This window comes from Chelon labrosus (assembly GCF_963514085.1).
Source record: "Chelon labrosus genome assembly, chromosome: 6".
Classification (NCBI taxonomy): Eukaryota; Metazoa; Chordata; class Actinopteri; order Mugiliformes; family Mugilidae; genus Chelon; species Chelon labrosus.
In genome coordinates this window covers 28,028,942-28,045,184 of record NC_140342.1, presented here as the reverse complement: position 1 = coordinate 28,045,184, position 16,243 = coordinate 28,028,942, and the positions used below count along the sequence as shown (strand labels likewise).

The 16,243-nt window shown below is 41.3% G+C and overlaps 1 protein-coding gene across 1 annotated transcript; it reads left to right on the top strand.

The window, feature by feature from the left end:
- The first annotated feature begins 5,294 nt into the window (after positions 1–5,294).
- On the top strand, positions 5,295–7,225 carry LOC311489386 (tripartite motif-containing protein 16-like). Its single transcript, XM_084546457.1, has one exon. It carries the CDS (start codon positions 5,390–5,392, stop codon positions 7,049–7,051), a length of 1,662 nt encoding a protein of 553 aa, XP_084402583.1. The 5' UTR covers positions 5,295–5,389; the 3' UTR covers positions 7,052–7,225.
- The last annotated feature ends 9,018 nt before the right edge of the window (positions 7,226–16,243 follow it).

The window sequence follows — 16,243 nt, the reverse complement described above, 5'->3', positions numbered from 1 at the left end:
TCTGTGGTATTTCTGAGAACGACAATAAAAACAAAAACAAAAAAACAAACCAACACTGACGCTGATCTGCTTAAAGGCCCGCACACTCAAACAGGTGATTCATTCTGGCCAATCTGAGCTCAGCTCAGGGTGAAGCTGAAACATCAGAAGACGTTCAGACTGGTGGAGGTGGAAACCAGTTTAATGAGATGCTCAGAGGAAGCCAGTCAGAAAAATACACAAATTAAAATCTGAGAAAAGGGTTTGTGGTGGAGACTTGGTCTGGAGTCACTGATTTGTGTTTGTGTTTGCATCATTCTGGATCTGAATTAAAGTGTCTCAGGCAAAATTAATATAAATATAAATTAGTTTTATACAACAGTAGTTTCATGATCAGATGAGAGAACCGGCGTTGTATCTTAAAGGCACCAAACTAGCATTGTTTTTATTAATTATTTACAGAGATCAGAGGTCAGGGTGTCGGCAGTGGAGGTGTGGTGATGAGATAGATGGATCTGCAAATACTGTTTTGATGTATTATTTATAGAGTATATAGGTCACTGAGACTGATGGGAGGAGTTTGGGGTGGATGGATGAGTCAACAAAACAAATTAGAGTTCAGTGGAAGAGAAGGACTCTTTTAATCTTAATCTGCAATTTTATTATTGTAACATGATGTAAACATTTTGTAAGAACTTATTTTATGACAAACCTGGATCTTTCTGGCCTGGAAGCCAGAACAAGTTCCTCCCGCCCACAAAATGTATGCAGAAAGTTGAAGGACTGATCATGCTGTGTGGTGATGGACAGAACAGTGACGGTAGTCATACACGGGGTTAAATTAGTTCAGATTGGTCGAAGGACTATCTGTTTGATGCAGAGGTATTTTATTTCCCTGTATCAGTTGAAACACGCCTCACAATAAAATCCAGATGGAGATAAGATAAGAACCGAGTCTGACTTCTCCAGGCTAGGATCTTCCAACAAATACTAAACATGATGTACATGGCCTTTAAGAGTGAAGATAAATTATATTGTATGTTTATATTTTGTCAAAGTTGTGTCAAATTGTCCCTTATTCACTAATGTAACAGAGAAGGAGAAACATAATTATTCATATTCATCCCTCTCCCTTTAACTCCACTTTGGTCGTCACCATCTCCTTTAGCTGCTAAATGCTCCACCTTCTTCACCAGTTTACAGTCTTTTTAAAAGACACAAACATTTTTTCCTCGCTGTCTGAAATTAAATCAGACTAAACCTCTCCTGTTTTAGGTCAGTTAGTTATTACCAAAATTATTTCTATTTGCTAAATGCCACAATAATGAGAGAGAATTTCTTAGAGAATTTGTTATTACTTTCTTCAAAGTCAGAAGTTTACATACACAAAGATTACTATGTCTTTAAACAATGAAGGAAATCTCTGATGATGATGTAATGGCTTTGGAAGCTTCTGATAGGTTAACAGACAACATCTGAGTTAATTGGAGGCACACCTGTGGATGTATTTTAAGGCTACACCTCAAACACACTGCTTCCTTGTTTGACATCATGGGAAAATCAAAAGAAGTCAGCCAAGATATCAGGAAGAGAACTGTGGAGCTCCACAACTCTGATTCATCCTTGGATACAATTTCCAGATGCTTGAAGGTGCCACGTTCATCTGTTCAAACAATTATACTCAAGTATAGACACCATGGGAATGTCCAGCCATCATACCGCTCAGGAAGGAGACGGGTTCTATGTCCCAGAGATGAACGTGTTTTGGTCTGAAACGTGTGAATCAACCCCAGAACAAAAGCTAAAGACCTTGTCAAGATGATGGCTAAAGCTGGTAAGAGAGTGCCATTCTCCGCAGTGAAACGAGTCCTGTACCGAGTATGGACTGAAAGGCCACTCAGAGAGGAAGAAGCCATTACTCCAAAAGCAACATAAAAAAAGCCAGATTACAGTTTGCAATTGCACACAGGGACAAAGACCTTAATTTCTGGAGACATGTCCCGTGATCTGATGAAACTAAAGTGGAACTGTTCGGCCATAATGACCATCGTTACATTTGGAGGAAAAAGGGGGAAGCTTGTAAGCCTGAGAACACCATCCCAACTGTGAAGTATGGGGGTGGTAGCATCATGTTGTGGGGCTGCTTTGCAGCAGGAGGAACTAGTGCACTTCATAAAATAGACGGCATCATGAGGAAAGAACATTATGTGGAAATATTGAAGCAACATCTCAAGACATCAGCCAGGAAGTTAAAGCTTGGATGCAAATGGGTCTTCCAAATGGACAATGACCCTAAGTATACTGCCAAAGTAGTTACAAAGTGGCTTAAGGAACAAAATCAACGTTTTGGAGAGGCCATCACAAAGCCCCAATCTCTATCCCATAGAAAATTTGTGGGCAGATCTGAAAAGGCGTGTGCGAGCGAGATGGCCTACAACCCTGACTCAGTTACACAAGTTCTGTCAGGAGGAATGGACCAGAATTCCAGCAGACTATTGTGAGAAGCTTGTAGAAGGATACCCAAAACCTTTGACCCAAGTCATACAGTTTAAAAGCAATGCTACCAAATACTAAGGAAATGTATGTAAACTTCTGACTTTCAAGAAAGTAATAAAAAATTCTCTAAGAAATTGTCTCTCTCATTATTGTGGCATTTAGCAAATAGCAATAATTTTGGTAATCCTAACTGACCTAAAAAGGGAGAGGTTTAGTCTGATTTAAGTTCAAACAGTGAGGAAAAAAGTTTTAACACAGTGTATGTAAACATCTGGTTTCAACTGTACGTGTGTACATCAAAACATTTTTAGTGATGAAAAGGAGCTTCACATTACTAAAGATGTAATGCTCTTGATCAATAGTGTGATTCTGATTCTGAAGAAACAGTGCAAACAACATGTTTTATTTTTTTTTTACATTTTTTAATTTTTTTATGGGTTTTTCTTGTAATTTGTAGATTTCAGTTTCTACCATTGACCTTTGCTGAACATTCCTCCCTTTGCCAGCGTGGTACAATTTTAGGTGTCTCTTCCTGGCTGCTAAATATGGACGGATACAGATAAGTGACTGGATGGCCCATGCCCCATATACGTGTTTACAGTACACATTGGAAGGAGAGACGAGGTGGAAGAGATTAATCAAATTAAACATTTTCGGCCTCAAATGTCAAAAGAAAGGTAATTTGTTTTTAGCAGTGATTCTAAATCCTCACTTCAGACCTCCCTGTGAAGTTCATTAAGGTTGAGATGTTTTGACGAGATCTGCTGCCATCTCAACATAGACATGAATTTATGATGGGCGCCACTCTCAGGACAAACTTTACATCCCTTAGATTTCCTCCATTCTCCGGCTCCATGGGGCCACTGCCACGACTGGCTGACTTGCATCCTCAGAGAGACCGTGGCATCACAGCTGAGCTCCGATTATTAGCCCACAGCTTGAGAGCCTGGATCAAGCCATTTATTCCCAGCTAAATAAAACCCTCTGTTCAGGCGCCATCGACCGGCTGCATCAACGGCAAATGATCATGAACTGGACGTGGAGGCAGAAGAAGGACGTGAGAGTCGAGTTTAGATCAGACACTCGAGTCAAACTGACTGAATGTGAATTAGACGTCACATTCACCATGGCAACCGCCTCCTTCCTGCCAGTGATGCTCCTCTGTTGACCACAAAGAGTCGGCCGCCATCTGGACCAGCAGACCGCGGGTGGAAGAGCAAAACACACACACACACATACACACCAACATGTGTTTCTATCTTTGTGAGGACATTACATTAACATAATACATTACTTAGCCCCTTACCGTAACCCTCACCTAACTGTAACCTTTACTCCAAAACAAAGTCTTAACAGATTCCAACCCTCAAAAAGTTGTGGGGCCCAGTTTGCTGGAAAGGAAAACCAGACCACAGATTCACAATCTACATCTAGAGTAGGAATGCACATCTCAAAAATGTACATAGCCCTAATAATGCAAAAACAACAACAACAAGAAAAAAAACAATGCTGACTTTTTGTATGGTGGCTCAACAATTTAAGCTCCTAAACTCTTTCAGGCCAATATGAGCCAAGTTGTGCAGACATAAGATTTTTTGAAATATAATAAGTCAAAACCACTATGAACCTATTTCAAACAGATTCAGCTGAACATCCCTAAGGTGCATGCAACAATATTACACACACCCGCATAAATCTCAGTTTTAACATACGCACTCAGTCTTACAAATCACATTGGTACATATTTAGCGATGATACTTCTCAATTACTTTTAATGTAGGTAATGTAGGACAGATGGTCATTCCAGCACATCACCTAGGCAGAATTCTTGTACTCAGATTCAAATTTGTAGATAAAAAAAGGCTCTGCTTACCTTAGTCAGTTTCAGTCAGATTCTACCGAAGTTGAAGCTGTTGTTGGGCCTTTGCCCTTTCACCTCCTGGCTGGCTCGCCAAATTTAGCTTAGTAAGCAGATTTGTGGAAAAAAGACCTGTGAAATTTTAAGCTTGTATTGTCTGGAGATTCTAAATCTCTCCTGTAGAAAGGACACTGGAACAGTGTGGTTCAGAAGTGAAGAAGCAAATTTATTCAGCTTAACAAGTTACACAGCAATAAACACAATTTGCGTCTTGAAAACAACCGATTTTAACTTGGAAACTACTCTCCTTCTATTCACTAGAAATTCCTTCCTTCTGAGCTGAGGTTTCACATTATCTCAGTCTCTTCTCTAGTTTTGCAAAGATCTAAAGTCAGGTTTGTACTACTGTCAGGAACAAAATGTTGCAACAAACTGCTGTTGCACTAACAATGTAAATAGCAGTGAAATAACTTAGAAAGATGAAAAGTTAACAGCATTTAATGCATTTCTCAAGAAGCATATATTACCTAATTTGTTGTTCCGAATAGTTGCAGGCTTATCATAACCATTATTGTAAAGACACACAGCAATGTACAGTGTGACCTCCTGATTTAATCATGTGATCACTTTTATTACAATGAGACGACAGCAGAAACGTGTTTATCAGAGACTGAGAGGACTCAGGTTAATAATGAACTCATATGTAATCATGTCAGCAAACACTTTACAATTCAGTTATATTTAGAAATAGTTCAAAAGGGATTGTTATCCTGCTCCTGATTTCTTTTATATGTTTGATATAAAACTGGCCCAAATGGTAAGAAGGAAAATGTTTAGAGCTTTAACTCTCTACTGATTTGTACTTTGTACAGTTTTTATGTCTGTAGGGTGATTTTTTTTATTGTTTTATGTTTTAATAGTCAGATTCTTTCAGGTCCCTCCTCTTCCAAGAATAGGAGTGTGGTGACGCCTCACAGTTCCTCCACAAAAACACATTGCTCAACTGTAAAGTCTTCAAAGAACACAAGCTGTCAGTCACTGACAGTGAGAGGAGGGATGGCAGAGAAAGGAGTTGAGCTGGTTCGAGAAACCTTTTCTTGTTCCATCTGTCTGGATCTAATGAAGGATCCGGTGAGTATTCCCTGTGGACACAGCTACTGCATGAACTGTATTAAAAGACACTTTGATGAAGAGGACAAGAAGAAAATCCACAGATGTCCTCAGTGCAGACAACTCTTCAGATCGAGGCCTGTCCTGGTGAAAAACACCATGTTAGCAGTTTTAATGGAGCAGCTGAAGAAGACTGGACTCCAAGCTGCTCCTGCTGATCACTGCTATGCTGGACCTGAAGATGTGGCCTGTGATGTCTGCACTGGAAGAAAAGTGAAAGCCTTCAAGTCCTGTTTATTCTGTCTGGCATCTTACTGTGAGAAACACCTTCAACCTCATTATGATGCAGCTCCATTAAAGAAACACAAGTTGGTAGAGCCCTCCAAGAAGCTCCAGGAGAACATCTGCTCTCGTCATGGTGAGGTGATGAAGATGTTCTGTCGTACTGATCAGCAGAGTATCTGTTATCTTTGCTCTGTGGAGGAACATAAAGGCCACGACACAGTCTCAGCTGAAGCAGAAAGGACTGAGAGACAGGGAAAGTTGGAGGTGAGACGAAAAAACATCCAGAAGATGATCCAGGGCAAAGAGAAAGATGTGAAGCTGCTTCAACAGGAGCTGAAGGCCATCGCTCACTCTGCTGATAAAACAGTGAAGGACAGTCAGGAGATCTTCACTGAGATGATCCGTCTCATCCAGGAAAGAAGCTCTGATATGAAGCAGCAGGTCAGATCACAACAGGAAACTGAGGAGAGTCGTGTCAAAGAGGTTCAGGAGAAGCTGGAGCAGGAGATCACTGAGCTGAAGAGAGAAGATGCTGAGCTGAAGCAGCTCTCAGACACAGAGGATCACAACCAGTTTCTACAAAACTACTTCTCACTGCCACCACTCAGTTTATCTACACACTCATCCAGCATCAATATCTGTCCTCTGAGGAACTTTGAGGATGTGAAAGCAGCTGTGACAGAGCTCAGAAATAAACTACAGGATATCCTGAGAGAGACAAAGACAAACATCTATATGACAGTGACTGAAGTGGATGTTTTACTGCCACAACCTGAGCCAAAGACCAGAGATGAATTCTTAAAGTATTCATGGGAAATCACACTGGATCCAAACACAGTGCACAAACGTCTGGTACTGTCTGAGAGGAGCAGAAAAGTAACGTCGATGAAAAAAATACAGTCTTATCCTGATCATCCAGAGAGATTCACTAATTGTCGTCAGGTCCTGAGTAGAGAGAGTCTGACTGGACGTTGTTACTGGGAGGTGGAGAGGAGTGGAGGAGGAGTTGGTGTAGCAGTCACATACAAGAATATCAACAGATCAGGGAATGCAAGTGGATTTGGGCATGATGACAAATCTTGGGCATTATATTGTTCCATAGACAGTTCTACATTTGTGAACAACAACATCCAAGCTCTGTACTCAGGTCCTCGTTCCTCCAGAGTAGGAGTGTACCTGGATCACAGAGCAGGTATTCTGTCTTTCTACAGCGTCTCTGAAACAATGACTCTCGTCCACAGAGTCCAGACCACATTCACTCAGCCACTCTATGCTGGACTTTATGTTTGGGAATCCAGTGCTAAGTTGATTAAAGTGAAGTAGACAGAGGTAACTTCAGGAGCAGAGAGTTAACTTCCGTGTTTCTCTTCATCAACTTGTTTTCTCTCCATGTTTGTTGCTGAGAGTTCATTGTTGTGGTGTTTCTGCACAGAGATCAGCTGTCAGTCAAACATTATGGCTGCTACCTTGACATGTTTAATAGACTTAGACTTAGACTTAGATAAACTTTATTGATCCACAAGGGAAATTGCTTGGTTACAGTAGCTTAGTTGTCATAAAAAACACACTCTTAAGAACCTCAGATAAAAAGAAAAGATTAAGTTAAATAAAATAGAAATAAAAAATAAGTAGAATAAGATCTAGTAACATAAAATAGAAATAGTATAAGCCAAAATGTACAAATTATCATATTAGAATATGAACAAATGTACAAGAAATGGAAGAATATAAATATAAATTATATATACAGGGTAAGGTGTAAGGTGCAGTAGTATCCATTAACATTAATAACAATGAGTTATCTGTCACAGAAAGGTGAGTTGTTGTACAACTGGACAGAGAATGGTATGAAAGTAGTCCTGTAGCGTTCAGTGTGGGAGCGGAGCTGGATCAGCCTGTTGGAGAATGAGCTCCGCTGCCCCTCTATTGTCTGGTGTAGTGGATGTGACGGATTGTCCATGATGGAGAGCAGTTTGTCCAGTGTCCTCCTGTCCCTCACTGAGACAAACGTCTCCAACTTACTGCCAATCACATGACCAGCCTTTCGGATCAATTTGTCGATCCTACTTATGTCCTTTTTGCTGGTGCTGCTCCCCCAACAAACCACAGCAAAGTACAGGGCACTCTCAACAACAGACTGGTAGAACATCTCCAGCAACTTGCTGCACACGTTAAAAGACCTAAGCTTCCTCAGGAAGTAGAGTCTACTCAGTCCTTTCTTGTACACAGCATCACTGTTGTCCCTCCAGTCCAGTCTGCTGTTCATGTGGACTCCCAGGTACTTATAATGGTCCACTACTTCCACCTCCAGACCCTGGATGGAGATGGGCTCCACTGGTGTCCTCTTCTTCCTGAAGTCAATGACCAGCTCCTTGGTCTTGTCCACATTCAGGAGTAGGTGGTTTGTCTGGGACCACTCCACAAAGTCTGCGATCAGTGTCCTGTACTCCACCTCCCGTCCATCTCTAATACACCCAACCACTGCAGAGTCATCAGAGAACTTCTGCAGGTGGCAGGACCCAGAGCTGTACTGGAAATCAGAGGTGTAGAGAGTGAACAGAAATGGAGACAGGACAGTCCCCTGTGGTGCCCCCACATTACTGACAACAGTATCAGACAGGGAGCCCCCCAGCCGCACAAACTGGGGCCTGTCAGACAAGTAATCAGTAATCCAGGAAACAATGGAAGAGCTGACACCCATCCTGAGCAGCTTCTCACTCATCAGAAAGGGCTGAATGGTGTTAAAAGCACTGGAGAAATCAAAGAACATGATCCTCACAGAGCCCTTTCCACCATCCAGGTGAGAGTGAGCACGGTGCAGCAGGTAGATGACAGCATCATCCACACCAACATGAGGCTGATACGCAAACTGAAGAGGGTCCAAGACAGGGGTCACCAGGGGTCTCAGCTGAGCCAGGACGAGTCTCTCCAGGACCTTCATGACATGTGACGTCAGTGCAACCGGTCTGAAGTCGTTGAGGCCAGATGGGATGGGCTTCTTGGGCACCGGCACTATGCAGGATGTTTTCCACAGCACCGGTATCCTTTCCAGCTTCAGACTCAGGTTGAAGATGAAGTGCAGGATGCCAGACAGCTGTGAAGCACAAGTCCTCAGGACCCGGGGGTTGACACGATCGGGGCCTGCTGTCTTGCCTTGTTTGACTCTCTCCAGCTGTCTTCTCACCTGGCCAGGCGTCACAGTCATAGGGCTGGTCTTCTCAGTGGGGGTGGGAGTAGGGGGGAGAGCAGAGGTGATAGGCAGGAAGGGATCAGTGGTGAGTTGTTGATTGGCCGTCTGGGGGGGTGTAAAGACTGGAGTGGTGGGGGGTGGAGGGCCAGCAGGGGGTCCAGTGGTGAATCTATTGAAGAAGACATTAAGCTCGTTGGCTCTGTCTGGGCCACCGTCCTGTTGTTTGGCTTTGATGTTGAAGCCAGTGATCAGCTTCATGCCCCTCCACACGTCCCGGGTGTTGTTCTGCTGGAGCTTGACCTCCAACTTCCTCCTGTAGGCGTCCTTACACTCCTTCAGCTGGACCTTGAGTTGCCACTGTATCCTCTTCAACTCGTCCTTATCTCCAGATCTGAAGGCCTGCTTCTTCTTGTTCAGCAGATCCTTCAGCTGGCTGGTGATCCAGGGCTTGTTGTTAGGATAACAGCGGACAGTCCTTGTAGGGATTACTGTATCCTCACAGAAGTTAATATAGTCCGTGATGCAGTCTGTCATGCTGTCAATGTCATTCCCATGGGGCTGGCAGAGCACGTCCCAGTTGGTGGTATCAAAGCAGTCCTGCAGAGCGTCGCTAGCCTCCTCACTCCACCTCCTAACTGTCCTCGTGGAGACAGGCTGTCTCTTCGCTGCAGGGACATACTCAGGTGTTAACAACACCAAGTTGTGATCAGACCGTCCCAGTGGGGGCAGGGCAGTGGCACTGTATGCATCCTTTGAATTAGCATACAGTAGGTCCAGAGTTCTATTTTCCCGGGTCGCACAATGAACAAACTGGTGGAAAGTGGGTAAAACAGTGTCCAAGGTGATGTGGTTAAAATCCCCAGAAATGACAACGAGGGCCTCCGGGTGTTTGGACTGTTGCCTGGCAACAGTGGCGTGGATGGTGTCACTCGCTGCTGCCTTGTCCGCTGAGGGAGGGATGTAAACTCCCACAAAGATGACAGACGTGAATTCCCTCGGTAAATAATATGGACGCATTCCCACAGCTAAAAGTTCAATGTCCGGCGTACAGACACGCTCCTTCACAGTCAAATGAGCAGGGTTGCACCATCTCTCATTCACAAAAACAGCAATCCCGCTGTAATAGTTGTTCTCTTGATGTTTCATCACTTTCTTTAGGTGGAGCTCTTTCCTGTGTCTGTTTAGCTGTGGAGGATATCACTGCTCTTGATGACTTTTATTTCCATGACAATGTAAACTTCTCTGAGCTCTAAATGTCTGCTGAATATTTGTATTGATGTATTTGTGTCTTGTTGTTTCTCTTCCACTTCATAGCAGCGGAATCAGCAGACCTTCCTTTATCACTGATATGTTGTTGATCACTCCGTTAAAATATATTCACATATATTTGTAGTAACTGAGGTTAATTTTCATCTCTTATGTATTAACTGATGAATGACTATTGAGTCAGTTTTATGATTCATTAAGTTTTGGAGGGTCAGAACCAAAATGCGTTAATAAAATGTAATTTCACTGTAATTTCATTTGTTTGACCTCAGCATTTTACAGTAGCTCGACCCACTGCAACTCAAGAAAACACAAAGTAAGAAAACGTCTTCATCAATCTGACAGCACATGTTCTTCAAATACTCACAACAGCGGCAGATACAAAAACAAGCTGCAAGCTTGTTCTAACAGTGATGAACCTGTTAGTATGCTTTTGCTCTTCAAAGCTTTAGGAGTTTTGCAGTTGCTGACGTTCCCATCTTGACTGCATTAGTCCTTATAATTGTTTTGCTATTTATTACCCTGTAAATTCATCTAATCTGACAACACACACATATTAATAATATCAAATCAAATCAAATCAGAATTTATTGATATGGCACTTTTCATACTTTAAAAGCAATACAAAGTGCCTCACAGAGGCTAAAAACAGCAAGGACAAAACCCAGCCCTCCCACCCCCGTAAAAGCACAGAGAGACACACACACACCCACACACACACACAAACACACACACAGGCTCACACCCACTGTACACGCTAGAGAGAGACATGGCCGGGCATCGAGACCTGGAGCAAGGAGAAAGTCACATCTGAGGGCCGACCACACCGAGAGGGCCTCCAGCCCACGACTACAGGGAGCGCCGCCATAGAGACAGCCCCGACCCGGGCAGACAGGAGGCCCCACACCAAGGTGCAGAGCCCCTCCAGCCACCAGGGCTAGAGCCGCCCACAGGGCAGCAGCCCCGTCAGTAGACCAGCAGCAACTCCCAGTGTGGTGGGCCCCCATGAGGAGACACTGGAGCTCAAAACTGAGGGACTAAAACTGTAAAATAGGAAAAAAATGAACAATATAGATAAAATGCTTTCAGCTCGTAAAATTAAAACATGTAGTTAAAGCATATAATTAAAAAAAAAGATAAAAAGTCTGATAAAAACTGCTAAAAACTAAAATGCTAAAAACTGAGGGACTAAAACTAAAACTGTAAAATAGGATAAAAATGAACAATATAGATAAAATGCTTTCAGCTCGTAAAATTAAAACATGTAGTTAAAGCATATAATTAAAAAAAAAAGATAAAAAGTCTGATAAAAACTGCTAAAAACTAAAATGCTAAAAACTGAGGGACTAAAACTAAAACTGTAAAATAGGATAAAAATGAACAATATACATAGATAAAATGCTTTCAGCTCGTAACATAAAAACATGTAGTTAATGCATATAATTAAAATAGAAATAGGAAAAAATGATAAAAAGTCTGATTAAAAGGAACAAAGGAAATCAATGAAATCAATTAAAAGTCTGATTGAAAAGGTGGGTCTTGAGCCTCTTTTTAAAAACATCAACAGTCTCTGCGGCCCTGAGGTTCTCCGGCAGGCTGTTCCACAATCAGGGGCAATAATAACTAAAAGCCGCCTCCCCATGTGTTTTGGATCTAACTTTTGGTATGGTTATAAGGCCAGTGCCGGAAGACCTCATGGTCCGTGACGGTTGATATGGTAAAAGAAAGTCAGATAAATAAGAGGGCCCAAGACTGTTAAGACACTTAAAAACCAGTAAAAAATACCTTGAAATCAATCCTGAAGCGCACGGGAAGCCAGTGCAGCGATTTTAAAACCGATGTAATGTGCTCCCGCCCTCTGGTCCTCATCAGCACTCGTGCGGCTGAATTCTAGCTGGAGATTAGAGATACTTTTTTTGGAAGAACCAGAGAACAGGGCATTACAGTAATCTAAACGACAAGAGATAAAAGCATGCATCAGTACCTCCGTGCTGGCTTGAGAGAGAAATGGGCAGACTCTGGCTATATTCTTAAGATGGAAAAAAACAATCTTTGTTATGTTTTTGATATGTGGGATAAAACTCAGCTCAGAGTCAAAATCACACCCAGGTTTTTTACAGTTTGAGATGGTTTAAAATCTTGTAATTTTGTTAAAAGTTTCTCTCTCTGGCCTTCAGGACCAATGACTAAAACCTCTGTTTTGTCCTGGCTGAGCTGAAGGAAATTCGCTGCCATCCATTACTTTATATCTAAAATGCAGTTAAAAAGGGCATCAATAGGCCCTGTGTCATCAGGAGACACGGTAATGTACAGTTGTGTATCGTCAGCATAACTATGAAAGCTGATGTCTTGCCTCCTGATGACATCCCCGAGGGGAATTATGTAAAGATTAAAAAGAATTGGACCTAAAATTGACCCCTAGGGAACCCCACACTTGATCACATGGGTTCCTGAGGAACATGTATCCAGACTGTGAGTTTATGTATATCCAAGTTGAACCTGATATCATTTAAAATCTTTAAAAGGGCTGTCTCAGTACTGTGGTTCATCCTAAAACCAGACTGATGCCTCTCATAAATGTTGTTTGTCTTTAAAAAATCATTTACTTGGTCAAAAAACTGTTTTTCTAAAATTTTACTTAAAAATGGTAAGTTGGATACAGGCCGGTAATTATTAAAAATTTATTGAAACATTTATTCTGAGTCTTATCACTTTTTGGGATCCATTGGAAACATTTCTGTTGTTGTCTGTTCTGCTTGCATTGTGTTTTCTTTATGTGCATGTGTTTTATTGAGTTCATTGTTGTGGTGTTTCTGCACAGAGATGAGCTGTCAGTCAAACATTATGGCTGCTACCTTGACATGTTTAATAGTTGTCCTCTTGATGTTTCATCACTTTCTTTAGGTGGTGCTCTTTCCTGTGTCTGTTTAGCTGTGAATGATATCACTGCTCATGATGACTTTTATTTCCATGACTATGTAAACTTCTCTGAGCTCTAAATGTCAATGCCCAATATTTAGAGATTGTGTCTGCCTCCTGAACCCAAACTGAGATCTGGTTCTACAGGAGATCCTGATAGTTGAAAGCGCAACCTCCCATTCTACTTTTTGAAATTCTAGGAATCGCACGTAGGCCTGCACTTTGAGATCAAAGTGATCTGTTTGAATGATCTGTTACATTGAGGCTTTTAAGGGCCTTGTATGTACAGAGGAGGATTTTAAATTCTATTCTAGATTTTTAAAGGCAGTCAGTGAAGAGAAGCTAAAACTGGAGTAATATGATCTCTCTTGCTAATTCCTGACAATACTCTTGTCAGGAAATTTGAATCAGTTGGAGGCTTTTTAAAGAGCTATTTGGACAACCAGATGGTAATGAATGACAATAATCCAGCCTGGAAGACACAATAGCATGAAGTAGTTTTTCAGCATCACTCTGAGACAGGATGTTCCTAATTTTGACGTTACTATGCAGGTGAAAGAAGGCAGTCCTGGTTACTTGCTTTATGTGTGAATTAAAGGACATATCCTCATCAAATATAACACCAAGGTTTTGCCATACAAAGAAACCACGTGATTAAATAATGAATCTCTGCGATGTTTAGAGCCAAATACAATGACTTCTGTTTTGTCTGAGTTTAAGAGTAGGAAAATACAGGCCATCCAAGCCTTTATGTTTTTAAGGCATGCTTGGAGTTTAACCAGCTGATTTGTTTCATCTGGTTTCATGGATAAATATAGCTGGGTGTCGTCTGCATAGCAATGGCAGTTTATGCCGTGTTTTCAAAAAATATTGCCTAAGGGAAACATGTATAATGTGAACAGTATTGGTCCTAGCACAGAACCCTTAGGAACTCCATTACTTATTTTTGCATAAGTAGAAGAATCATTGTTGACATGGACAAATTGGAATCTGTCTGACAGATAGGATTCAAACCAGTCTGATGCGGTTCCTTTAATCTTGATCTCACTTTGAAGTCTGCAGTAAAATATTATGATCAGTAGTGTCAAATGCAGCACTAAGATCTAGCAGAACAAGTATAGAGACTAGTCCATTGTCTGAAGCCATATGGAGATGAGTATGTGTCAATGTGGAAATGTCAGAAATGCAATGTTGTCCTGTGTTTGAACACAAACCAGGAATGCTTTGTAGCATATCACCAGAGCTAATGTGGATCTAATGGTTAAACAAGCATTTGTGTTGTTGCACAGTCACACAGATGAGATGTGTTGAGGTTGTTTCAATGTTTCATTGTTTCACTGTTTAAACAAAGTCTATTCAATCTAGTTTTTGTTGTTTCTTTCTTTCTTTTATTTATTTCTTGTATTGGATTTTTTTCTACTTTTGTGGTATTTGTATAAAATGACGTACTGTTCCTTTAAGTGACATCTCAAACGTTTGATCAAGGTCAATATAAAACCACAGGGTGTGTTGAAAAAAAAAACAGTCATTGACTGTGGTCACTCACCCAAGGGAATAAGAAATGCAAACAAATAAAGTTTCCATTGCTTTTATCATGTTGTGGTAGTTAAAGGGATATTATGTATACTGTACACAGTTGTGTTCATAAGTTTTTAGTGGTCATGTGAATTTATTTCTTATCATGCAGTTGTATTTGCTCTTTTTAAATCATAATGACAAGTCGAACCATCCAGTCGGCCCTAATCAAAAGTTTTGTCCTGACAATATGGACACAAGCAGGTTTCAGTGACTATTGAGGGTAACTGTTCACACCTGTCACCTGTTTGCATGTAATTAGTGTCTGTGTATAAAATGTCATTGACTCTCTGGGCTCTTGACAGACTCCCTGAACATTTCATCTAGTGCTGCACTGACTTTGTGGATTCTGAGCTACGGGGAAAGCAAAAGAACTGTCAACGGACTGTGTGAGAGAGAGTAGTTGAACCTTATAAAGCAGGAAAAGGACATAAAAAGACATCCAAACAGTAGAGAATGCCGGTCAGTATTGTGTTCAAACTCTAATGAAGACATGTAAAGTCAGGGGGTTCTGTTGATACCAAGACACAGTCAGGTAGACCAACAAAGATTTCAGCTTCTAGTGCCAGAAAAATAGTTTGGTATGCAAAGAAAAAAAAAAAAACACAAATAACTTCAGCTGACATACAGGCTTCTCTACAGAAAAGTGGCGTGGTTTGTTGTACTGCATGGTCGAGTTGCCAGAAGAAAGCCATTATTACGCCAGTGACACTAAACAGCTCCCTAACAATATGTTAAACAGCACCTGGACAGGCCTCAAAGCTTCAAGGAACAAAATCATTTGGAGTGATGAGACTAAGATTGAACTTTATGTTCAAGACAAGAAATGTTAGTTTAAAGAGGAGGGAACAATGCCTACACCATGCCTACTGAGAAGCATGGAGCTGGAGCATGTTAACAGAAAACACTGGAGGACAATTTGAACTCATCAGCCCAGAAGCTCCACTTGGACTTCCCAACATGACAGTGACCCAAAACTTAAAGTCGACCTGTCTCTGGCTACAGCAGAAGAAAGTGAAGGTTCTGGAGCAGATATCAGTCTCCTGACCTCAGTATCATTGAGCCACGTTGGGGAGATCTCAAACATGCATTTCATGCAGGACGGCCCCAGAACTGACAGGACCTGGAAGCTTTTTGCCAAGATGAATGGATAGCTTTACCATCTGAGAAAATAAAGGGCCTCATCCACAACTATCACAAAAGACTACAAGCTGTCATTGATGCTTAAGGTGGAGATACACAGTATTAAGAACTGAGGGTATGCAAACGTTTGAACAGGGACCATCTCAGTTTGTTGGTTTTCTCTAGTTACGCTTTACTTAATGATTGTGCTTTCTTTGTTAGATGCCTTGTTTAGTTTGAATCCCATTTATTTTAAAATAAATTAGTTTTGAGTGATCACTCATGTTTTTATTAAAGAAAGGTACACATTTTTACAAATTCTGTAAACTTATGAACATGGATATATTATTATGTGCCTATAAGTGCACTCTCTGACTAAAGCATTTAATTTTTTTTTTATTATTATTTTCCATGCGAGATTATAACATTATTAGAGAAGAGGA